This window comes from Hypomesus nipponensis, chromosome 4, assembly GCF_054491055.1.
Source record: "Hypomesus nipponensis isolate SF chromosome 4, ASM5449105v1, whole genome shotgun sequence".
In the NCBI taxonomy this organism is placed as follows: Eukaryota; Metazoa; Chordata; class Actinopteri; order Osmeriformes; family Osmeridae; genus Hypomesus; species Hypomesus nipponensis.
Window position 1 is genome coordinate 11,861,428 of NC_140364.1, and position 24,433 is coordinate 11,885,860.

At 48.8% G+C, this 24,433-nt stretch overlaps 1 protein-coding gene across 3 annotated transcripts in view; it reads right to left on the bottom strand.

Moving 5' to 3' along the window:
* kcnq4 (potassium voltage-gated channel, KQT-like subfamily, member 4) overlaps positions 1-24,433 on the bottom strand; it is a 38,495-nt gene that overhangs the window by 7,155 nt on the left and 6,907 nt on the right. For 2 of the 3 annotated variants that reach the window (XM_084696597.1, XM_084696596.1), the window contains exons 2-12: positions 9,888-9,978; positions 8,737-8,863; positions 8,339-8,514; positions 7,409-7,534; positions 7,054-7,164; positions 6,859-6,954; positions 6,542-6,630; positions 5,765-5,887; positions 5,308-5,328; positions 2,336-2,568; positions 1,983-2,082 (exon numbers count right to left, since the gene is read on the bottom strand). In XM_084696597.1, the coding sequence (XP_084552723.1) occupies positions 1,983-2,082; positions 2,336-2,568; positions 5,308-5,328; positions 5,765-5,887; positions 6,542-6,630; positions 6,859-6,954; positions 7,054-7,164; positions 7,409-7,534; positions 8,339-8,514; positions 8,737-8,863; positions 9,888-9,978 (1,293 nt within the window). The remainder of the gene's footprint in view (positions 1-1,982; positions 2,083-2,335; positions 2,569-5,307; positions 5,329-5,764; positions 5,888-6,541; positions 6,631-6,858; positions 6,955-7,053; positions 7,165-7,408; positions 7,535-8,338; positions 8,515-8,736; positions 8,864-9,887; positions 9,979-24,433) is intronic. The other variant, XM_084696598.1, reaches the window with a different exon arrangement.

The window sequence follows — 24,433 nt, forward strand, 5'->3', positions numbered from 1 at the left end:
AAAAAAACTGGAAACACAAATGCATTCAAATTGTGAAGCTGACTGTAAGAATTCAAGATAAAAGGACAGGCGATTTCCTGCCACATTCAGTAAAATACAAAGTTCTCAAAATATATGCTTGGGCTTTGCAACCCTGGCTTAGTTCAGGAAGCTGTACTGTACAGTAGTCAAACAGGTAACCATCTCTAACCATCCTTCCACCCTCCCACACTACGTACCCTATACATATCAGGCAGGTAGCCAGGCCTTGATGAACTGTGTGTGTCTCTATAAAATGAAGAATCAGCACTAAAGCTGCTAGAAAAATCTACCAGCTCTTCAGGGGCATTCATCAGTGTGTGGGGGCCAGTCAACGTAGCTACGGAAACAGCGTTGCTATGACCTGATGATGCACCTGTGTGTGAGTGTGTGTATGCGTGTGTGTGTGTGTGTGTGTGTGTGAGTATGAGTGTGTGTGTATGTGTGTGTGAGTGTGTGTGTGGGAGGGTCTCACATCTGTCCTGCTGTGGAGGAATGTCCCTTGCCCATCTGCTGCACCTGCACTGAAAAACTCTGCCGAGTCAACTGTAGCGATACTCCGTGCATCCGTACAGCCCCAAATGTCCCTGATGATAACGTGTCAATACATAGAATAATGACAGAAAAAAGATTAAATAAACAATAAAATGCTTCTTTTAATACTGTGTTCCATGTGAAGAAATGTAAATGAAAGAGCAAAAGACATCAGGGCCAGATCCAGCCTGATAAACACGACGAGAAGCACTAGAACAGCGAGGAAAAGAGTCAATGCTTGCTGCGCGTGGCAGAGCCAATACGCACCATAACAGAATCACACAGTACTGTACATTCACTTCACAGGCCATACACCGGAACACGCCGGTCTCACACAACATGAAAAATGCTGTGTGTCAGTGTGGCCAACCCTGGAGACCAGGAAGTGATGTCCTGTAATCCACTCCCACCACGCCTCCAGAGACCTACCTGCATTCTCACCAGATGTTTCCAGGCAATTGTGTTTTTCTGCCCTCCTAAGTGAAAATTCAGCCCCAGAGTATGTGTGCGTGTGTGTGTGTGTGTGAGAGAGAGTGAGAGTGAGAGATAGATAGAGAGAGAGAGAGAGAGAGAGAGAGAGAGAGAGAGAGAGAGAGTGGGAGGCCAATAGCACTATGGACTATTTAAACAGTTAAGCATATAGAGAAGCCTCCAGGGTTGTGTCTGGCCTGCGACACATCAAGCTGCTAATTACCACCATGCAGGTCTGCCATCTCAGCATTTCCTTCACTCCCTACAACCATGTTCTTTTTTCTCAATTGAGGTCACGTTACGTCTGCAATAGTTTTAATTTACAATGTTTACCAGTTTCACAACAAAAAGAAACATGTAACTTACAGTAGATCTCCACTTACAGTCGTCAATAACATTAGTAGTAACATTAGCTAAAATGTCCTGTGTCTGTGTCCTCTTCCTCTTTCTTCCATTTTTTTCTGGCATGACAGTATTGACCAATAGGAGTCTATCAGTATGAACACTCCCCAGGGGTGACGTTGTACCTGTAGCCTTCAGCAGGGCTGCAGTTACCTCTCCTCAGTGGACATTTCCCTCAGTCAGCTGAAACTGCACACGCCAGAGCTCAGCAGTGCTGCTCCTATCACTTCCTGAGTGCACTCAAGACAGGAAGTAGACACAGTTGGCAATAAGTGCGTTCATGAGCAGGACCTGTGTGAAGACAGGTGACCCAGATCTCTTCAATGATGTGGAAACACAGTGGCGGGGGTTCAAATCCAGCCTGGGCCTTTTTCCTCATGTCTTCCCCTCTCTCTCTCCCTGCCTTTCTGACTGCCTTAAGTTGTCTCTATCCAAAAAAGCGTGAAAATGCCAAAGATGTGTCTCCAATATAATAACAGGATCACATTACCCTGACGCATTGCGATCAGGAGAGGTCATACCTCCAGCCAAACATGAGCTGAACCACAGCGACTCACCTGACTGCCCTGATCAGAGTCTTTACTGCTGGGATCACCTCATCCATGGACACATCACAGTAGGGCTTGTCCTCCAAGCTGTCCTCTCCAACACCTTCCACTGTAGAAGAAGAACGATTAGCCACAATGAGCACTGAGTGTACAGCAAAAATGCCTTAAAACATTTCAATTTGGCTGTTAATGCAGTAAAAACTTCACTCTAAGAAACCTTATCAAGTGGTGTCGTACTTAAATTAAGTCACTAGATGAAGTCACTATCCAAACAAGTCCAATTGGATTTCAAATCTAAAAAAACTAGATTCTAACATTCAAGTCAGATGTGCAGTTTTCGCAGTGCCTGTCACGTGACCCACCGTCTACAGGGGGGCGGGGTTTGAGCCGGAGGGACGTCCGGAAGCGAGTGCGGTCGTTGAAGCTCCAGCTCTTCTGCACCTTCCCGGGGCTGGTGGCTGGCGGAAGGTTCTCCGAGCTGGGAGAGCAGCGGACGCTGGACGCGGGGGGGGGCAGCGGGGACGCCTTGGTACGCATCGCCTGAGATGACCGGGAATTGTTCATCCGGATCCGGTCTCGGAATCCTATCTTACCGCTGATGTGAAACACAGACAGGAGTATTGACCTACTGCTCCTTACGAAGTGCTTAGCACAAAGAGCCACAAAGACTGTTGTTGTTTTTTCCCCTCATTGACCATATCCAGGCCACAACCATAATTAATTGAGATGAGTCAGAGGACTGGCACTCTAGCAAACACGAAGACAGACTAGGTCCTGAGAAACAGCCGGACAAGCAGACAGACAGCAAGACAGAGGCGGACGTCCGGGTGGTTAGAGGACATGGGAAAGATGGACAGGCTGCCCCCCCACGTGTCCAGGTGGAGGGGACCGCAGTGCATCACTCACATCTGCTGAAGTCCTCATGTGTCAGCCACACCGCAAGGGCTTTTCCCAGGACCTGAGGAACGCTCTCCTTACCTCTCCCCAAACCAAACCCTGTTACCACGACCATTCTGCGGAGCGAGCGTTATGGGGAAGCTACCTGCTTATGAGCTTGTGCTTCATTCAGGCTGACTGATTTAGCTCTACAGAGCAGCCACATCCTTCTCGAGTGGAGGAGAATCTTTGAGAACACTTTACATGTCAGGTTACACGCGATCACGCATCGACAAAGCAACTCCAGTACCATGCATGACGGAACGATTTTAGACATGTTCGCTCGTTGGTTTTCTATGTGTTTGTGTGTGTGTGTGTGTGTTGCAGGTGCTGCATGTTTGCTGGTGTGTGTGTGTGTGTGCTGGTCAGCCAGCCATTTAAATTAATATTTAAATAGCCATCAGAGGTATTAGTGGAAAATAGCATTTCATATGTCCATACTAAAATGCTTTGGTAGACTTGATGCGGAACAGGGAGGAAGTGAGGTTTACCTTGGCATGCTATTGGAGAGAGGAAAGGAAATGACTGGCATGCTGAGTCAAACACAGGCACGGCACACAGAGCAAAAAGGACTCTGACCCAAAGTATTTCACCAACTGAACAACACAAAATCTATTAGGGGGAAAACAATGTTTCTGCTTAGGTGGGCAGGGTTTCAGACAGGGTTGACCCGTCTGAAAGACGTCTTTCTGCAAGTCAAAGCCTCCTGGAGGGCACATGCCTGAAGTCGAGCAGCCATGCTCCTGTTCCTGTTTGATCGTTAAGCTGGTATCTCTAACCAACACCTTACAAGCAAACAGAGAGGCATGTTTGACCTTCAGATCAAGCATTTGGCCATGCAACCATCACAAATGCTCTAGCAAAAAGAATCCCTCTCCCTGAACAAAACGGCCAAACGAGAAAAAGATTCCCAACTCAGACATTGAATAAACCATGAAATAAACTAAGCTCCAGGACATGCTCCTTGTCCATGGTTTACCCATTTCCTCGCTGGAAATCAAGCAGAAGAAATCAGCTCTGGTTTCCTGACGGTTCGAAACAGGTCTGTCTTCTGACCAGAAGCAGAACTCTCTGTCACTCTCTCAAACAACCACGGGGTCCCTCAGGCGTTCATGGAGCAGTGCAGAGTGTGCGTCCTAAACTCGCTCAATCGTAGCATTCACAATGTACAGAACGGGTCGGAAAAAAAGACACTAAATGCTCGTATGGCTGATTTTCCAGACTGTTCACAGACTGTTCACAGAGTCAAATCCCGCTGAGGTCCGGAGTCCTCCTTGGTGACCCTCTCAGGACGACGCACACACTGCCCTGCACCACACCCCCTGGGATTACAGGCAAGGTGAGGGGTGAGTACTGTGAGAGAGAGACAGAGAGAGAGAGAGAGAGAGACAGAGAGAGAGAGAGAGAGAGAGAGAGAGAGAGAGACAGAGACAGAGAGAGAGACAGAGAGAGAGAGAGAGAGAGAGAGAGAGAGAGAGAGAGAGAGAGAGAGAGACAGAGACAGAGACAGACAGAGAGAGAGAGAGACAGAGAGACAGAGAGACAGATGGAAATGGGAGGGGGGGTAGGAGTCTCTGGTGCTCTAGCGTGCCCTCACGTGCGCCATGCACAGGTCAGTTGCCAGGGATACCTCTGCTTGTGACCGGCGTGTATCCGGAAGAGACCCCGCTTTTTATTGACGAGCTGACTGGAGAGACACACAAGGCAGAGGAAGAGAGGGTGAGGGCTGGCCGTGAGAGGAGGAGGGGGAGGAGGAGTTCGTCCGTAGCAGTGAGCATTTCAAAGTGAGGGAGGAGTGAGGAGAAGGGGAGGGGGAGGAGAGAGGAGAGAGGACGGAGGAGGGAGGAGAAGGGGATGGGAGCGGCAGAGCAGAGGCGATCGCCCACTGCCTCGTCTCAGTCGTCCAAAGTAACCCCCCGTCCCGCTATGCACGTTTCAATTCCCACTGTCAACATCCATCTCCAACCTTGAGGAAACGTGACACAGAGAGGAGGTGGTTTCTGGACCATTGGGACTGTTGGTGAAAGGGGATGCGAATGGCGTGTTGAGTGGAGGGCGGTAGGCAGAGAGAACGTGCATCAGAGGTGTTTTAGTACAGCAGATCTACGAGCACACAGGTCCCCCCCTCACGTCACCATAGCCTGCACTGGAGGGGCAGAGTTGGGACTACCTTTAGTGTCCGGGAAAAGAACTCATCCCCTGAACTGTTTGCCAGGTTTAACATGCATAGAAAAGGTGCGAGTCATATTGTTTCACTGGGGGTGAACTATGCTGATTTGATCAAACCCAATCAAGCTAGTGGAGTACCATTGACTACCAGAGAGGCCTCACCGTAACATAGCAACATTTGTAATAGCCGTCAGGCAAGAGCCAGACAAGAGAAAGTATTCGAACGAACCTGCATGGAGCTTCTGTCTTCCTGAGAATACATGGAGATGGAAGGATGGCATGGAAGGACAAGAATGGAAAGGAGAGAAAATAAAGAGAATGAGAGGATGACTAGTGAAGATGGCGCCAGGGTGAATGAGATGCACGAAGCAGGCTGGCACACAACAGGGTTCAGACCAGCGTTAAAAACAGTAGGTTAGATACACAGCAACACATCCTCACAGGAAATACTGACCCTGGAACACTCGCTTCCTGCTCCACGGACATCTAATGTAACCTGTGTGTTTGTGTGTGTTTGTGTGTGTGTGTGAGCTTGTGTGTGTAGTTGTATGTGTGAGCATGTGTACGCGTGTGTGTGTGTGTGTGTGTGTGTGTGTGTGTGTGTGTGTGAGCTTGTGTGTGTAGTTGTATGTGTGAGCATGTGTACGCGTGTGTGTGTGTGTGTGTGTGTGTGTGTGTAAGCGTACCTGTCCCCCAGGTAGGGAGAGCTGTAGGGCCTCAGCCCTGACAGCAGGGTGTGGTGGGAGGGATGAAGAACCTTCTTGGTGCTACGTTGTCGCTGAAGGTGACTGAACAAGAGCGTCAGCTCTCTGACACCACGTGCACAACAAAACAAAACAAAAACAAAAACATAGGAAGCAAAAGAAGAACTCATAAAACTTAGGTCAAATTAATGGTCAAACATTTAAAAGGAGGGGGATCTGAAAACAAGCAGGAATCAAAGAACTGCCCCAAGATTCCAAACATGCTGTTTTATAAGTCATTATGTATTAATACATAATCTACGTACATTTAAAATCCCCTTCCTTTCAAACAAAATTAGTCAAATTAATATGTAAATACAAAATATAAGAAAATGTTTGGAAGCAAAACAATCAATACAAATCATATCAGATAAACAGGTGAAGGGGTTCTGAATGATGTTCCAAGCCCAGCTTAACAAGGGGATGGACGAGTAAGAAGCATCCGTCTGATTTCCGTTGGTTTGGCATATCAGCAATATACAATCCCCCTCCACACACACACACGCACACGCACACTACCCACCCCCATAATGATATGGGCTTGAAATCCTTTGACCTCACTTAGGCTTGACTGCTGTGGGGAGGGAGGGAGGGAGGGAGGGAGGGAGGGAGGGAGGGAGGGAGGGAGGGAGGGAGGGAGGGAGGGAGGGAGGGAGGGAGGGAGGGAGGGAGGGAGGGAGGGAGGGAGGGAGGGAGGGAGGGAGGGAGGGAGGGGCTTACCTGAAGGACGGAAGCATGCTGTCATAGAAGTACCATGTGGCTGTCAGGTAGGAATGCTGAGCGTCTGTGGAGTAGAGACGCCACGCAGCCTGGACACACACACACACACACACACATACACACACACAGAATGTGGTTTCAAAAGGCATCTTTAGGAAAAGGCATTATGCTACCACAGAGTAGAATTTGGTGGAAGAGAGGCATAATACACATATGATGCACATACACACAGTGTGTCTACCTCCTCACCTGTATCACACACAGAGTGTGTCTACCTCCTCACCTGTATCACACACACAGTGTGTCTACCTCCTCACCTGTATGAGGTTGGCAGCAGGTGTCCTTCTCTTCTCAAAGTGCTTCTGTCTGTGCTGCTCCTGTACCTTTAGAGCAAAGCCTGATCCCAGGATTCCCTAGGGGGGAGGTCAAAGGTCAGGGGTCAGGGAAAGAGGCCAATGCGTGATTGGCTGAAATGATACAGACAGTGACGTGGCCCTAAGGGAGAGACTCACGGCTGGGAGGGCAAAAAAGGACACGCCCACGAGAGCGAAAGCAGCTGCTAGGAGACGACCCTGCCAGGTGTGCGGAGTCTTGTCACCGTAGCCTATGGTAGTGAGCGTTATCTACACACACACAGAGAGAGAGAGAGAGAGAGAGAGAGAGAGAGAGAGAGAGAGAGAGAGAGAGACAGAGACAGAGACAGAGACAGAGACAGAGACAGAGACAGAGACAGAGACAGAGACAGAGACAGAGACAGAGACAGAGACAGAGACAAGGAGTTGTAGCTAAGAAGGATTCAAGAATTCAGGAAAGTAAATTAGCAATGTTGTCTTGTCTGGTCCGAATCATTATTTCTGCAGTACTCACAGTCCCCCACCAGAGGGAGTCAGCATAGGTGTTAAACTCTGTGTTGTCATCCTTCTCTGCCAGGTACACCAAGAAGGAGGCAAAGATTAGAACCAGGAATCCAATGTACCAGGCAGTGATCAGCTCCTGAGAGAGAGAGAGAGAGAGAGAGAGAGAGAGAGAGAGAGAGAGAGAGAGAGAGAGAGAGAGAGAGAGAGAGAGAGAGAGAGAGAGAGAGAGAGAGAGAGAGAGAGAGAGAGAGAGAGAGAGAGAGAGAGAGAGAGAGAGAGAGAGAGAGAGAGAGAGAGAGAGAGAGAGAGAGAGAGAGAGTGAGAGTGAGAGTGAGAGTGAGAGTGAGAGAGAGAGAGAGAGAGAGAGAGAGAGAGAGAGAGAGAGAGAGAGAGAGAGAGAGAGAAGCGAGGGGGTCAGCATCAATCACCATCACATGAACAATGTTATCATCCTCGTCGTCATCCTCCTTGTTATCTTCACCATTCGTATCATCACCATGTTAATTGCCGGCATCATTATACTGTCTTGCCTGTGGGATGACATGCTGACCACAAGCATCATCTCCAACAGAGGTCTGTCTCAACCATCAATACTTTAGTTTACTAAATTAGCCTAAACGCTGTGTGTTCTCTTTATGGATGTGATGCATGTGTGTGTATGCATGTTGTACATTTGGCTTCTGTTTTGCACAGTGATCAATCTAATAGCCACGTTAAGGGGGTCCGCGGAGGAGGGGGCGGGGGGGTGATGCTGGTCTGAGAGCAGCTCATCAGAACACTCAGCAGTTTAGAACTATCACTAGATTCTTTGAAACAGCCAGGTGTGTGATCACTTCCTGAAAAAAACGGAGTGAGTACCTCTTCACTCTCAGCATTTTTTTCTATTACGTGTAGTTGTGTGTGTGTATGTGCTTGTTTCCTTGTGTGTGTGTGTGCTTACCTTGCTGTGTGCGTAAACCACGGAGCCCAGCAGCTTCCAGGTGCCCCCTCGGCGGTCCATGCGCACCATGCGCAGGATCTGCAGGAAGCGCATGCTGCGCAGCGCCGACGTGGCAAAGATGTTCCCCTGCGTCCCCGCGGCAATCACCGCCAGCGACACCACAAAGACAATTAAGTCTGGGGACAGAAGGATGGGCGAGAGAGAGAGAAAAATAGAGGTTAAAAAAGTTTATGTGCCAATACTGTACCCATTAAAACACAACTCTCGTCCCTCTCTCACTCTCACTCTCAATGTCTGTCTGTCTCTATCTCTGTCTGTCTCTGTCTGTCTCTGTCTGTCTCTGTCTGTCTCTGTCTGTCTCTCACACACACACACACACACACACACACAGGGTGTACCTATGACACAGAAGGGCTTTCTAGCGAAGCGGAGTCGTCCCTTCCAGCCTCGATAGCGAGAGCAGCAGCCGGCTGCCCACACCCTGACAAAGTACTCCAACCCAAACACCACGATCATCACAAACTCCTGCAGCCAGGATGCCCCTCACACACACACACACACACACGCAAGCACAAACAAGCCACACACACACACAAAAAAGAAAGTTCAGAACACACACAAAATCAGTTCGGCAAGGTCATTTGTAACATCACTGTTCCGAATCAGGTCAAATCTTATGGATCAGATTATTTATTTTTTTACACCTAAAAATCCCCCCCCGCCCCCCCTGTTTGTGTTTGCAGTTCCAGGTGAAGTAGACCTGTCCGACAGTGACTACAGCTCAATAATGGGATGAAGATTGATCTAAATGTCTAAATGGTAAAAGGAATCAACACAAAATTGTTATACGATAAAGTCAGGCCTGAAAGATATGTATGTATGTATGTATTTGTGAGGAGGGTGGTGTGTCTGTCTACGAGGTGTGTGTATGGGTGTGTATGTGTGTGTGTGTGTGTGTGTATGTGTGTGTGTGTGTGTGTGTGTGTGTGTGTGTGTGTGTGTGTGTGTGTGTGTGTGCGCACGAGTGTAAGCATGTTTCCATGAACCCGTTCCAAGCATCATAGTGATTGTAAAATTACTGTTCAGATCAATGGATTATGTTTAAGACTTGCTGCATACTCAACAACATCCGAAGCCTCTAGCATGCACTTAACATGTCAGTGATACTATTGACAGCATATCGAAAGGAATACAACCATACAGTGGCTGTTTAAGATATGTGACCGTATATGTTTAAGATGTGTGAAGGGGGTGGTGTGTCTGTCTATGAGGTGTGTGACGTGTGCGTGTGTGTGTGTGTCTGTGCGAGTGTAAGCATGTCTCCATTACCCCGTTCCAAACATCACAGTGATTATAAGATTACTGTTCAGATTGATGGATCATGTCCACAACTTCCTGCATACTCAACAACATCCGAAGCCTCAAGCATGCTTACACTGCCACTTTAACAGCACTGTACTAGCTGTGCGTGTGTCTGTGTGTGTCTGTGTGTGTGTCTGTGTGTGTGTCTGTGTGTGTGTGTGTGTCTGTGTGTGTGTCCGCTCCTCACCAGGATAAAGAGGCCTTCGTTGGCTACCTCATGGTGGTCGGGGATGGTAGAGAACACAGACAGCACCAGGCAGCTGAACACCATCAGGAAACTGCAACACAGACACACAATACACACACACACACACACAGTCACACAAAGACAAAGGGTTACACACACACAGATTGAACACCCAATCAATTAATAAATCAGGCTACCTAGATATTTGCTGCCTGGGTTCCGCAAGTGTTCATTACTTTGAGCCGGGAGAAGCCCAGTGCATGTTTACAACCAAAAGACAAATTATAATCAACAGGACTGCTGTTTCCTGTGAACTAGTGTTGTTGATCTCAAACATGTAGAACACCGTGTATGGACCATTGTTTCCAAGGCAGTGCATGGGAGAGTTCTCAGGGTATGGCTCAAGCAGGTGGCAGCTGCTGGTGCTGGAAGGCCACACTTGACAGCAGATCTCACAGAATGAAAACACTTCACAGACTCCTAAACACTCACACACACACACACACACACATACACACACACACACATATATAGGCACTCCATTGACTTTTCTGCGATGCCTTAACCCTTGTGCTACCTTTGGGTCATTGTGAACTATCGTTGTGTTGCGGCAACTTTACCTCATACAAAAATAAAGTGAAGCTTTTTCTTTTAACCTTCGCGCTGTGGGGGTCTGAGACAGCGCAAAAAGAAAAAGCTTCACTTTATTTTTGTATGAGGTAAAGTTGCCGCAACACGATGGTGGGTCACGATGACTTAAGGGCCACAATGACCCGAAGGTAACACAAGGGTTAAGTATGCTTGATCCGGGGTGCCCTGGTGACTCGGTGGGTAGTGTGCATCTCGATCGGCCTGAGGATCTAAAGTAACGGCCGGGGTTCGAATTCTGTCCTGGGCCATTTCTACACATGTTCTCCTCTCTCTCTCCCATATGTTGCACTGTCTCTCTGTACCCATCTCTGTCCATGAAAGGCCCCAAATACATCTTTAAAAAGGTTTGATCCTTGCTTGATCCTGTCAAACTTTACGCCTTACCTAAGAGAATAAGCAGGGGTACGAACTAGACATAAAACGGACAACTTGATTCACTTCCAACATTGGAAATCTTTGTGGTCCTTGCTGTAGGTAGACAACCACAAAGTGATACCATTGACAGCATATATAATCCAACCATACAGTGGCTGTTTAAGATATGACCACAAAATGTAATCAAGTTGTACTGCACAAGATGACAGATGGTAGGGGACACGAGAGGAGAGAGAGGAAGGACAGAACGAGAGCGATAAAGAGAGAGCGTGAAAGACAGATATGGAGAGAGTGAGAGAGGGAGAGGAGAGAGGACAGACAGAGATAGGGTGAGAAGCCATTTATTTTCTCCCGACCTAGCACAGTAAGATAATCAGTTGAGAGGAAGGGGAGAGGAGGAGAGGAAGGGGAGAGGAGGAGAGGAAGGGGAGAGGAGGAGAGGAAGCCATCGAGCAGGGAAGAGTGAGAGATAACATCCAGGCCCTGACAGCAGACCAATGTCAGACATGGTCAGAGTCACCAGGAAGGAAGAAGGGTTAAGAGATGTCAGGGAGATGCAGGAGATTCCCCCAGGCCAATCCACACAGACCCAATCATCTGGCATTAGGCAGGGTTGGAGGCTCTGATTGGGCCATCTCAAATCAACCATGTGGATCACTACTCCTGTTACGGTAGATCATTTACTGTAGATAGCCCTGGGGTAGGAGATGGCAAAGGTATTAAGACCCTCTCCTCTCAGCAGGTTTTAAACCACGTCACCTCATCAACTGTCTGAGGGTCGGTTGAGACTTTCTGCACACTGATTTGTCTTTGTTGTTTGCAAAAGAAGGTGACTTAGATTAAGAGGGTACAAGGAGAGAGGCTGTACTTCAAAAGCAGTTCAGGCATTGAGTAAATAAATAAACCCAACTTGCATCCACCAATTGTTGTATTTGTGTATGTCACTTTAAGAGTGAGAGATTAAGTTAGATCAAGTGAGAAAGTGCGGTAGAGACAGAGAGGCAGGGAGAGAGGGCTAAAGGGTGGTTGTTAGTTTGTACAGAAAATTATGTAATTACAGGATTATAACAAGCCAAACTTTTCAATCTCCTTCACAATTTGCCCCGTCCTCGTCTGTACAGATAACATTGTGAGATAAGATGAGGTAAGGTGAGGTGAGGTAAGGTGAGGTGAGGTAAGGTGAGGTTAGGTAAGGTGAGGTGAGATAAGGTGACCAGAGAACTCAACCCCAGGGATAAAACCCACACCAGGTATCTCAGCGTCACACAGGAGGAGAAGATCGGAATCCACAAATCTGCTTCGTAGCTCCAAAATTGGAGGGTCAGAAAATGATGAAGCGGGCGAAACGACAGATATTAGTGTCCGCCTCGTCCACACACACTGGGCAGAAGGGGGGGGGGGGTCACATTTCAGCTGATGACACACTTTGCACCACGCTACCCCCCCCTCCCCCTCCCCGCCCCTTTTTGTGTCATGCATCAGTGAAAAATCTACGAAATCAGCAAGGTTCTTCTCCCAGGAGGTCATGGAAAATCTGCAGTGTAAACAATCTAATGAATACATGTCAATAAAGATGTCTGCCACGGTAATGGGATGCATGATCAGTCCTCGGGGGGAAGAGCAGCTGGGCCAATGACTGCATGATTGTCAGAAGACAAACCCTTTTACAAGCTCATCACCAAGCCCTTCCTGCAACTGAGTGATGGGAGTTGGACTACACTGGATGCCTGTATGGCCCAACCTTCTGGTATGCCAGGGCACAGGTAAAGAAGACACTCTTCTCACACACTCAACTGTGTGTTTTCTCTGAGTGTTTCTCTGTGTGTTTCTGTGTGTGTGTGTGTTTGTGTGTGTGTGTGTGCATGCGTCTGCATCTGTGTGTGTTTGTGGAAACCTCCTAGAGCACGGGATTTTCCATGATCTGTTACCTCGCAGCCAGACACCATGTTCAGTTCCTGAGAACCAGGCACACCCCCCTCCCCCCCCCATCCCTCTAACAAGGACATGGCCAGGGCCAGATCTGGTCAGAAATATTAGTGCCAGAGTGATGAATATAGATGCAACTCTCCCAGAGTCAACACTGAAGCCAGTCTGCTGCTCCAGCACGCTCATGCAGGAAACCGATATTTAAAAACTTAATACCATGTGTATTTTATGTCTCTGAGAATTCAAACAAGTGTAAACTATCTCTGGTCTGCAGCACAAAACCCTTCCCAATGAGAGAGGTGAGAGAGAGAGAGAGAGAGAGAGAGAGAGAGAGAGAGAGAGAGAGAGAGAGACTGAAACAGGGAACCCCCTGTGAACAGTATTCTCACTCAGACCTCACAGCTTACACTAAGTGCATGAGAGAGGATGTCGAACCAGGCCCCAGGCCTGTGGGAAACACTAGAAGCCCACTGGACTGATATGGGCCAGACCATATAGAAATGTGCATCATAAACTGTCCAGTAAGATTACTTTAATGGAAGCTTGCCTGGGCCTTAAGTATCCGGTGTTGGACTGTCAATGTTTTCCTGTAAATGCACTTTAGTCAAATCCAACTTCACGTGCACGATGTGCTTGCATTTACTCTCATAGTGGAACAATCCGTTAGTAACAGATAAACGGATGACATTGTGAAAACTGACCCCAAAATTAACCAGGCAGATGAAGTTACAACCTGATATCTTACCAGGTCACGCTTTGTCCCAGGGCTATTTATGGCATCCGTAACGCCTACCTTTAGATGGTTAAAGGTCAAGGGTGGCCAACAGAATAGTGAGTGAATGCATGTGTTTCAAACACCATCCAGTGCAGCAGCATACGACACGAGTACTACACCACAGCCAGTCAGACAGGTACATTTAGTCATTTAGCAAACGTTCTTATCCAGAGCGATTTACAGTAAATACAGGGACATTCCCCCCCCGGAGGCAAGTAGGGTGAAGTGCCTTGGACACAACGTCATTTGGCACGGCGGGGAATCGATCTGGCAACCTTCGGATTACTAGCCCGACTCCCTCACCGCTCAGCCATCTGACTACCAGGTATCTAGTCAGGTAGAGGGCTAAGCTGTGGGAGTCCTCGTATTCAATTACCACTGGATGATGAAGCAGCCATCAGTCACACACACACAACAGGGGGAGAGATGGATGGGTGAGGAAGGGAGGGAACGGATAGGAGGAATGAGAGAAGACCGATGGACAAGGGGGATTTTGTTGAAAGAATTACAGCACAGAAGGGAGTCCAGAGCTATCGTAAAGATGGACATGAAATTCAACCATGTCCAGGATTCAAGATCCTACCGAGTGTGTGTGTGTGTGTGGCGCCAGGTATGGTCGATGAGGCTTTCAGGCATTGACCCACAGTGTTTGCTGGCCAGGTACTCAAACACACAAACAACTGTGACAAACACACACTCCAATACATCCTCTAATAAATAAACACACACCTTCAGGCACAGACAGATTGCAATTGCAGCAAATGGCCCGAAAAAAAGCTCACTTGGGGCATGGCGTGTATTTATAGGGGACACGCTGACAGACTTGTATGGTATAGAATAACAGACTTTTCACCTTGGAAAAGCGTACCTTCATGCCTTGCCGATACACAATGTCCTAACTAACACAGACCACAATGGCCTGCCTCTCCCGGCCTCACTTTACAGGCCTTTTCAGGACCAGCTTATGTCTGACTGGCCTATTCTGCCCCCGAAAGAGAGCAAGGCGAAGAGGTATAGTGAGGCATGAGGACTGTGAGAGAGAGAGAATGAGAACAAGAGAGAGAGAGGCAGTAACAGTAGAAACAGGTTATAAATAGAGCCTTTGCGTCCTTAAATAGCGAGCTCGGTCAGATGTGCGCAGGTAGCCTGCAGTTCAGCTCAGCACATGCGCGTGCGCACACACACACACACACACACACACACACACACTGTTCACAGCACTGTCATAGTACTTCACACTAATCCCCAACCCACAATCCTTTAGGGACCCTAAATGTTTCCGAAAAAAGAAAAGAAAACACACACAAACAAATAAACAAGAAGTCCTTTTTATTTTTTTTTCCAGGGAAAACAGCAAACGATGCGCTTCCAAGGCAAACACTCCTGAGGGGGGGGGGGGGGAGCAGGGGGGGCAGGGGGGGGAGCAGGGGGGGCGGGGGGGAGCAGGGGGGGCGGGGGGGAGCAGGGGGGGCGGGGGGAGCAGGGGGGGCGGGGGGGGAGCAGGGATGGGGGGGGGGACTGGCGCGTGAGGAGAGTTGTGTGAAGAACGAGAGCGTCAGTGAGAAGAGAGGTGTGACCGCCCCCGGGAGGGAGCAGCTGAAACCCAGGTATGACGGGAGACCTGCTTTAGCTTTGAGCTTTAGTACGGTGTATTTCCAGTTGGAATAAACATGTCAAAGGACGTAGAGGCCTAATCTCAAATGTTTTTAGCTTGGTCATCATTGGGGGACAATGGAGATGATCTCAGGGACTGGTGTGACACACAGGGACTATATGCCACAGTTGGTGTCATTGACTAACACAACCACGTAACGCGGTTTCTCCCATCTTCAACTGTCATATTTTCCTACCTGGTGTACAGTTTGTCATCCATAGTCACAGTGATGTCACAGAAGCCTTGAGGCATTACCACACACACACAGGCTTGACCTGCACACCGGTCATCTGGGATATCCAGTCCCCCCTCAAGCTAACGTCTGTCAGTGTCACAAGATAAAGAGGCTGAGTCTTGCTTGGCCCCAACGCTCATGGCACCTGATTTATCACATCCAATCCCTTCTATGAATATAAATGTACACATGCATACGCAAGGACCCGTGGGCCCATTAAGTCCACCCAGACTGGAGCACTTCCTGGAAGCACCCTTTTAACCTCTCACCTTTGAATTACTGTGAGAGGTCAGTAAAGATCAAGGACAGATATTATGATCAGGGAGATCACTAGAGGTCTTGCAACGTGGACAAAGACTGTCAAGCGTGTCTCTCTGTCTTCCTGATCGTCAACAGATATATTTTCTTTAAGAAAACACGAACACAACACGAATGTTGTTTGTGTTCTTGTTGGGGGTTTTTTATTCAGGAGTTTTAAATCAGAGGATTAGTAATGTTTTAAAGGAATTGATGCCAAAACTATGTCCTAAGAAAACTTCCAGGTCCAACCATTAGGAATGCCTCATATTTGTTCCTTACGATGAGTAATTGAAGAAGAAAAAAATGAAATACCTCAGCCCATGTTCCCATGCATTTGGTTAGAGAAACATCATTTATCAGAATGTATTTCATTTGGCTCATGAACGTCATTTTATTTTCCCAATTGTAGTTTGATTCATGAAAAGGTCTGATTTATTGCCAAAAACTTGGCAAACCATCTCAAACATTCCACTGCACTAGACACTGTACCGGTCTGTTGTAAACTGTGAAATAGCTGTATAATTGACCCCTTAGCTCAATGAAGATTCACAGTTCATATTGTATCATAATAATAATAATAATATATTCCTATGGTGTCACCAACAACCTAGTCAAAATACATTTCCTGTTAGAGTTCTGACATTTCTACATATTTCAACGTCTTCTTCCAGAGAGGTATTTAGAAAGGTATATGTGTGTGTTTGGTTGGAGGGCTGTTTGCTCTCAGATAATAAAGGAGAACGTGTGTTATGTGAGCACTAGGCATTACCACATTTCTGAACAGTAAGTGAAGCTTGATGATGATGATGCCACAGAGGGGTAATTCACAGTTAATGTGGTGGAGAAGCGATCAGTGTGTGTGTGTGTGTGTGTGCGTGTGCGTGCGCGCGCGTGCGCGTGTGCGTGTGCGTGTGTGTGTGTGTGTGTGTGTGTGTGTGTGCGTGTGTGTCTTGCATCACACAGTCTCATTCCCAAGTTTTCTTTCCTTCTAAAACGCACAAAACATCGCTCACTCGCTCATTGATTTGAGGACTGCGAGGCTGGAAAATCAATTGTTAATGTCTACACACATTGGACAATAGCACAGGTGAAGCACTGCTGCATCAAAGCAGGCTGGGAGAGGCCGTACGATCAACCAAAAGACCAACGCTGCCTTCATTGTCAGATTAGAAACACACACACACGCTCGCACACAAGCGCACACCCGCCCACACACGCATTTACAAGATCCGGCACCAGTCCCCGTAATCAAGGCCCATTGTGCGTGTGGTATTGTGTGATGACGAGCCGCTGAGGAGGTTTCTGTGGATGCGGCAGAGAACGCCTCGGTGCGGGCTGCTAATTGGAGAGACGGGTGAGGTCGCTGAGAGGTCTGACATTTACAGATGTCATTGTCACCTCCACTAGGTAATTAGCGGTGGCTCTGCAAACCTCCGTGGGACAGCCACCACTTGGCACACACGCTACGTCCCACACGCTCGCGCTGCACTGACATTTCAATGGCCACAGGCCATGGCTCCACCCAGGAAAAACGGCAAGCAGGTCCAAATCAAACGGACTGAGAAGCACCTGGCCCTGCACCGTGTGAAATGGGTCTGGATGAGAACAGCGACACAACAGAGAGAGGAGGGACCCGGATAGTTCTCTCATAATAATACATCAATGGAGGGCTGAACCGACAGGTGATTCACTAACTCTACTGGGAACAAAAGGATGAGAAACAAAGGTTTTCCAAATCATGTCTCCTTCCCTTTGTGACCACTGACCATGGAAATGCTGGTCCACCAGAGATAAGGGAAGTCTCCCAGAATCCCTTTGGGTTTTGTTATAGGTTAGAATAACAGCCATTTGTCCATCTCCCATCCTAGCCAATCACACAACACCAAGGCCTGAGATACATCCCTTAAGACTCTAGCCCCGCCTCCTGCTTTGGTGGTCAGGGGGCTTCTGGGCAGGTTCAGGAGCATCATCATCACTCTGGCTGGTCAACTCTGGTTTTAATCTGGTTTAATCTGGTTACCACGCCGGAGATCTGCCGTGATGGATCACAGTACGTCAGAGGCGACTTGCTCGAGGATTTGGGGAAAAACAACTAAATGAAAGAGGTGACTTTAACCTTTGACCTTTGTCTAATTCGGTTTGGTGTGTAGGAAGGGGGATGAAAATAGGAACCGAGGTCGCACACGACCTTGGGGAGCAGCAGAGTGGCGTTAGAACAACCTTGAAGGTCGAGCCAGGGAGCGGCTGACTACAGCACTCACATCCTTGTTACCTGCCTTATTGCATCATGCAAGAACAGACCAGAAACGAGTCCTAATGTTTAAACAAACAACCATATCACCTCACAGCTACTGTACATGCAGTACTGCACATGTTAATATTATCTGTAATAGTGTACAGAGACACAGCTATCTTGTAAACTCCAAAGTGGCCCTAAAAAGTCTTCTGGTCTCTGATATGGACCCTTGTAGAAGATAAGCTCGAGGGGACAATGTCCTCAATACTGGAAAAACACATGCCACCATGTCACATTTTACATGCTTATGACATCTAAGCAGGCCCACTTTCTGTCATCATTTTCATCCACAGCGCAACACTCCCAAATCGTTCCGAATGTTGCCCAACAAAACTACGCGTGCTGTTGCCGCGGCACCCACACTGTGTTGTCAGGTTTGGTTGCCATGACAGTGACCCTGTGAACCCTGAGGTGGGAATGGTGTTTTCCACCCCACACCTCGACAACCCCCCCTCCCCCAGCCTTGCTGGCATGACTCAGTAACGTGGCCCTGGCCCTCAGTGTGGGAATCCCTGCTATCTGTCCACTAATGCTATCCTCACTGTTACTGTCTCACAGATCACTTGGCTTATACCTTTATCTGACACTTCAAAACATGCGCCCCAGAGTTCACATGACAGGATGTAGTGTTTAGCTGAGCCCTGGCCTGGTAGCACCACCAGTCTGACTGTCAGTGTGTGTGTGTGTGTGTGTGTGTGTGTGTGTGTGTGTGTGTGCGTGTGTGTTTGAGTGAGACATAGACCAGACCTGCAGTGTGACCGGCAGAGCCAGACTCTGTCAGCCGTTTTCCACCAGTAAACCACCCACAGCACTGGCACTGTCCTCAACACCGGCTGCCTTTCCTGGGCTTGGTGATGCATCAGATTCTTAATCCTCACTACGCCCTCATGGTCCTTACCAAGAAAACGGGAAGGATGGGTTTGGATTTTACATTGAGGTTAAACAGGATTTTAGACATCCTGTTTCAACACATCTTTAGGTCGGTGGATAAAACGACGACAGCACGTTCAAGGAGGTAACATTTCCCAGTGAGCACTGATCACTTGGGAGCGATCCATCGCTGATATGAGGTCACCTCCAGGCAATGCTGCGGGAGGTCAGTGGGCTAATCTGACAACATGACACATATCACTTGGAGCGCCTCCACTTAAAGACAATGTGATCTTTCCCCCTCTCTCCTTTCCCCCCCTTCCTCTTCCTCTGCCATCCTCTCTTCCTCCCTCCTTCCTCTTCCATCCTCTCTTCCTCCCTCCTTCTCTCCTCGGTCTACAGTTGAACCCCAGCCAGGAGACAAGTGGGCCACTTCTCGGCCTCTCAGGTTCTCTCTGATCCCCCTCTTACCTCATTACAACCAATTAGGTGACAGGCCACCCCGGGAAAGGGGAGGATGAGAGCGGGCAGATAATACCTCTGAATTATTCCTCTCTCTCTCTCTCTCTCTCTCTCTCTCTCTCTCTCTCTCTCTCTCTCTCTCTCTCTCTCTCTCTCTCTCTCTCTCTCTCTCTCTCTCTCTCTCTCTCTCTCTCTCTCTCTCTCTCTCTCTCTCCCTCCGCTCGCCCTGACTCACTCTGTCTTGCTTGCCCCTCCCTCTCCCGGTGTCTGGATGTCTTATTTAGCTCTCTCTCTCTCTCTCCCTTGATTCTTTTTCTTCTGTGTGAGGGACTTTGTTCCCACCACTCTTGCTCTGACCCTGGCCCCCTTCTCCTTCACTTTCTTTCCTATTGATCTTTCCCTCCTTTGCTCACTCACTCCACGCCCCCCCCCCCCCCCCCCCCCGAGCCTATTCAGTACTGAATGCCAGAGTTCACCGTCACTGAGCCGCACTGCTCCTGAGGGATTTGCTGTGCTCCGCTGCTCTGGTGGCCTGTATACGTGGTGTTCCACACTCACTGGTCACGTCGACTATCATTTCACACACATACACACACGCACACACACACAAAGGGCCGGAGGAAATTTGCACATCACAGGAAACTGGCCCTAGACATTTCTGACATGCAGGAATGAGATGATGGATAGAGTGGTGAAGAGATGAGAGAATATAATGTAGAGAACAGGGCAGAGCACGTGACAGAAGGGTTGGGGGGGAAGAAAGAGTGGAGAAGAGAGCGATAGACAAAGATGAAACGTTGGAAAGAATGAAAGAGATAGAGGGCGAGTGGGGAGTGCCAAGGCTAGAGAGAGAGAGAGAGAGAGAGAGAGAGAGAGAGAGAGAGAGAGAGAGAGAGAGAGAGAGAGAGAGAGAGAGAGAGAGAGAGAGAGAGAGAGAGAGAGAGAGAGAGAGAGAGAGAGAGAGAGAGAGAGAGAGAGAGAGAGAGAGAGAGAGAGAGAGAGAGAGAGCCGCGCAGAGGGATGAAGTATCGTCTGGGAGGTCTCATCAAACACCTGCTGACTGGGCTGGATTCTGTGAAGAGCAAAGAGGCCACTGAGGCACTCAGCTCCACACACACACACACACACAATAGTATATATTAGCACAGCCCAAAACACACACACACATTCTGGCTAACACAGACGGACTAACCCTGGGATTGCACCAGGTGTAAGGGGGATGATTCCATTCCAGGTGTGTGGAACAGGAGGAGCAGATGTAGCAGTACTGGGACAGACCAAGCTGACCTTTGGGTGATGGTTTCTTCCTGCCTCTACTCATAATGAAGCCTTTTAACAAGGACTTAGTGCAGAGTCAGGGAATCAGGAGGAAAGAGAGAAAAGGAGGAGGAGGGAGAGAGAGAGAGAAAGAGAGAAAGAAAGATAGGAGGGAGAAGACCAAGAGGGAGGGAGGGAGGGAGGGAGGGAGGGAGGGAGGGAGGGAGGGAGGGAGGGAGGGAGGGAGGGAGGGAGGGAGGGAGGGAGGGAGGGAGGGAGGGAGGGAGGGAGGGAGGGAGGGAGGGAGGGAGGGAGGGAGGGAGGGAGGGAGGGAGGGGGAGAAAGAGGAGGAAATAGAGAGAGAGGGTTGGGAGAGAGAGAGACAAAAAGAGGAAGGCAGAGGACATTTGGACAAGCGGAGGAAAGGGAGAGAGGAACACACACAGAGAGAGAGAGAGAGAGAGAGAGAGAGAGAGAGAGAGAGAGAGAGAGAGAGAGAGAGAGAGAGAGAGAGAGAGAGAGAGAGAGAGAGAGAGAGAGAGAGAGAGAGAGAGAGAGAGAGAGAGAGAGAGAGAGAGAGAGAGAGAGAGAGAGAGAGAGAGAGAGAGAGAGAGAGAGAGAGAGAGAGAGAGAGAGAGAGAGAAAAGGGAAAGCGGACAGATTGAATTTCTGAGAGGGGAACGTGAAGTGAAAAACCAGGAACTGATACAGTTGATAGAGTAAATGAACTGTGGGGAAAGAGAGAGGGGTGCTAGACAAGAGAGGGATGGGGTGATGATGCAAATAGACAAAGGTAATGCAGAACTGATGGAGGAGAAAAGGGACAGGAGCGAGAGTAGGACAGTACTCAGAAAGAAGAGAAAGGTGGATACAGTCAAAAGAAGAAAGATGGAGGGTAAAACACAAACGACAGCGTCTGTGACCTGTGTCATCACAGTACAGTCATTACATTTAATGACTGTTTATACTGCAACCACAGTATGCCCAAATGGGCAGGAATTTAAACACACACACCTGCTCACACACACTACTGCACGAATGCATTCAAATGCAGACACACTAATTTTGTGTATGTGCGCACACAGTTCTATGAGTGCACACATTTGCTGATACTGGAAACACACACACATACACACACACACACACACAGAAAAAGGTCCCTGCGACCGGTGCACAGGCAAAGCAGACCTTATAAATATGAGCCTATATTATGATTGTGTTTGAGTCCGGTCTCCATGGTGAGGTTTCCCTACATGTTTATAGAACCTGCCGTTATAAATTAAAATGGTCTTAACAACACTTAAGCCAGGCCTTGCACACAGTCACAGCTTGAGAGAGAGAGAGAGAGAGAGAGAGAGAGAGAGAGAGAGAGAGAGAGAGAGAAAGGGGGAGGGAGCCAGAGAGACAGGGCGACCTGGGACGTCCCAGAGGAGAGAAGCTGAGGAACATGGGGTTCCCTCTGTCAGCTAAATTAGAGCAGAGGGTCGTGGAGCATGTTGTCACACTGGACATCAAAGATGTCATGAAGATGAGTGTGTGTGTGTGTGTGTGTGTAAGAGCATGAAAAAGTGTTTCTGGCCGTGTGTGTGTGTGTGTGTGTGAGAGAGCAGGCATGCCTGTGTGGCTACGTATTTTATCTTACACTCAACTGGAGCACACAGCCTGCAGGTCATCCATCCTTGACCTCTACATAACACTCAGCCTTTTCTGTACTCAGAACAGCACCAGACCAAAGGATGTTATAGATAACAACCCACTCCAATCACATCTTTACAGCCCCCCCCCCCCCAGCCCCCCCCCAGCCAGGGGTGTGTCCCTGTGGGAGAGGGCCAATGACACGGAGGCAGAACACCGGGAACCACCTACCCAGAGATAAACACACAGGTCAGGTCACATACAACCGAGATAGAAGCTTCAACAAGAAATACGAGAGCAGCCAAGGCCGGCAGACGCACACGTTCTTCTTTGTCCCTGACAGGAGAGACGCTCTTATCCAGAGCGAATTACAGTAAGTACAGGGACATTATGTGGACGGCGTTTAACCTGCTGTTCATCCTGGCCACTTCAATTACGCGACTTTGGTAGACTTCAGTGTAGGCATCCCACCTTTGGCAACAATAGGGTATCACCCAAATCGGTTATTAGGTTAGCAAACGATGTGCATCTCTTCCTGCGGGCAGCTCCATTAGGGACACGCATGCCCGAGCGCTTAGGGAGAGGTAAAACTGCAGGCTATTGATTTTGTTTTCACCCCCCGCGTGTTTTTTCTCTCCCAGGAGTGGCGACAGGGGATGAGCCTCCGGTGCCCTCCCAACCACCTCAGTAACACCCCCTTCAGCGGGAAACAGCCGGAACACCAGGAAGGTCCGGAGGTCACATTCACCATCCCAGAGCGAGGTGTTGTGAATAGTCTGGAACGCGTTTTAAACCGCTGTTTGCATTCTTCGACTGTAAACCGTAAACGGCACCCACGCAGGGACAGTGACGGTGGAAGCCACGGTGCCCAAAGCGAGGGCGCACTAGCAGTCTGTCTTTGTGTATACACAGGATTTAGTAGCTGTGCGCTGAGCAGCCTCAGTGAACCTTTTAACGGCATGACACTTCAAAGATCCCTTCCACTGAACACAACGCGTCCTTCGCAAGAGTTTCACAGGCTGGCTCTTCTTTTGACGGCACCGTCCTAATTGTCCCCAGTCTACCTCTCCCTCGGGTTGCCAGGTTTGGCCATCCCCTGTGAGGTTGACCTTCAGCGAGTGTGAAGCAGCAGGACTCTCTGCCAAGCCAGGTAGAGGTCTCACATGAACACGCCTGTGGAGGTCAAGTGTGATACACTGAGTTTGTAAAAAGAACATATGAACAAGCTGTCACACCGTGTGTGTGTGTGTCAGATTGGAGGGTCCGGTTCTGAAAGGTGCAGTTGTCCTTGGTCGCTCACGGCAACAACCATGTCCCATATGGCCTCGGCCCTAACCACAGACAGGCACACCTCTCCTCACACCCTCCCCATCTCCCTCCCCACCCTCTCTCTCTCTGATTCATTTCAACTCTCCATGTTCCCCTGTCCTGCCCTCCACCCAGTTCCCCCTCAGCGCCAGCAGGTAGGGGGGTGTCTCCAGAGGGCGCAGGAGCAAACAGCCAACCCTCCAGCCAACCCTCCAGCCAACCCTCCAGCCAACCCTCCAACCAACCCTCCAGCCAGGCCAACAGGCAGCCTAGAGAGCTACTACTCAAAGTGACAGGCCAACGAAAGAGATGTCAGGAGGAGACATGACAGAGACACAAGGCCGACCGATGACACACCAGAGCCAGGTGCTATTGTCTATATGTGGAGGGGAATGGGGAGGGCGAGAGAGAGAGAGAGAGAGAGAGAGAGAGAGAGAGAGAGAGAGAGAGAGAGAGAGAGAGAGAGAGAGAGAAAAAAAGAAAGAAAGAAAGAAAGAAAGAAAGAAAGAAAGAAAGAAAGAAAGAAAGAAAGAAAGAAAGAAAGAAAGAAGGAAAGAAAGAAAGAAAGAAAGGAGATACACTTTTAGGGACCACAGAGGTCTGGTTTAGAATTTGAACTGAATTTCATCTACGCAATAGTATAAATATATCATCAATAAACAGATTTTGAAGAAGGACCTCTGGTGGAGCTGCAGTGTCCTGATTCTGGACAGTCTTCACAGCAGACACTAATCTAACAAGGCTTAATGAATGACAGTGCAGTAGGCTGCTAAAACACTTTTCTTCCACCTCATTTACTCTC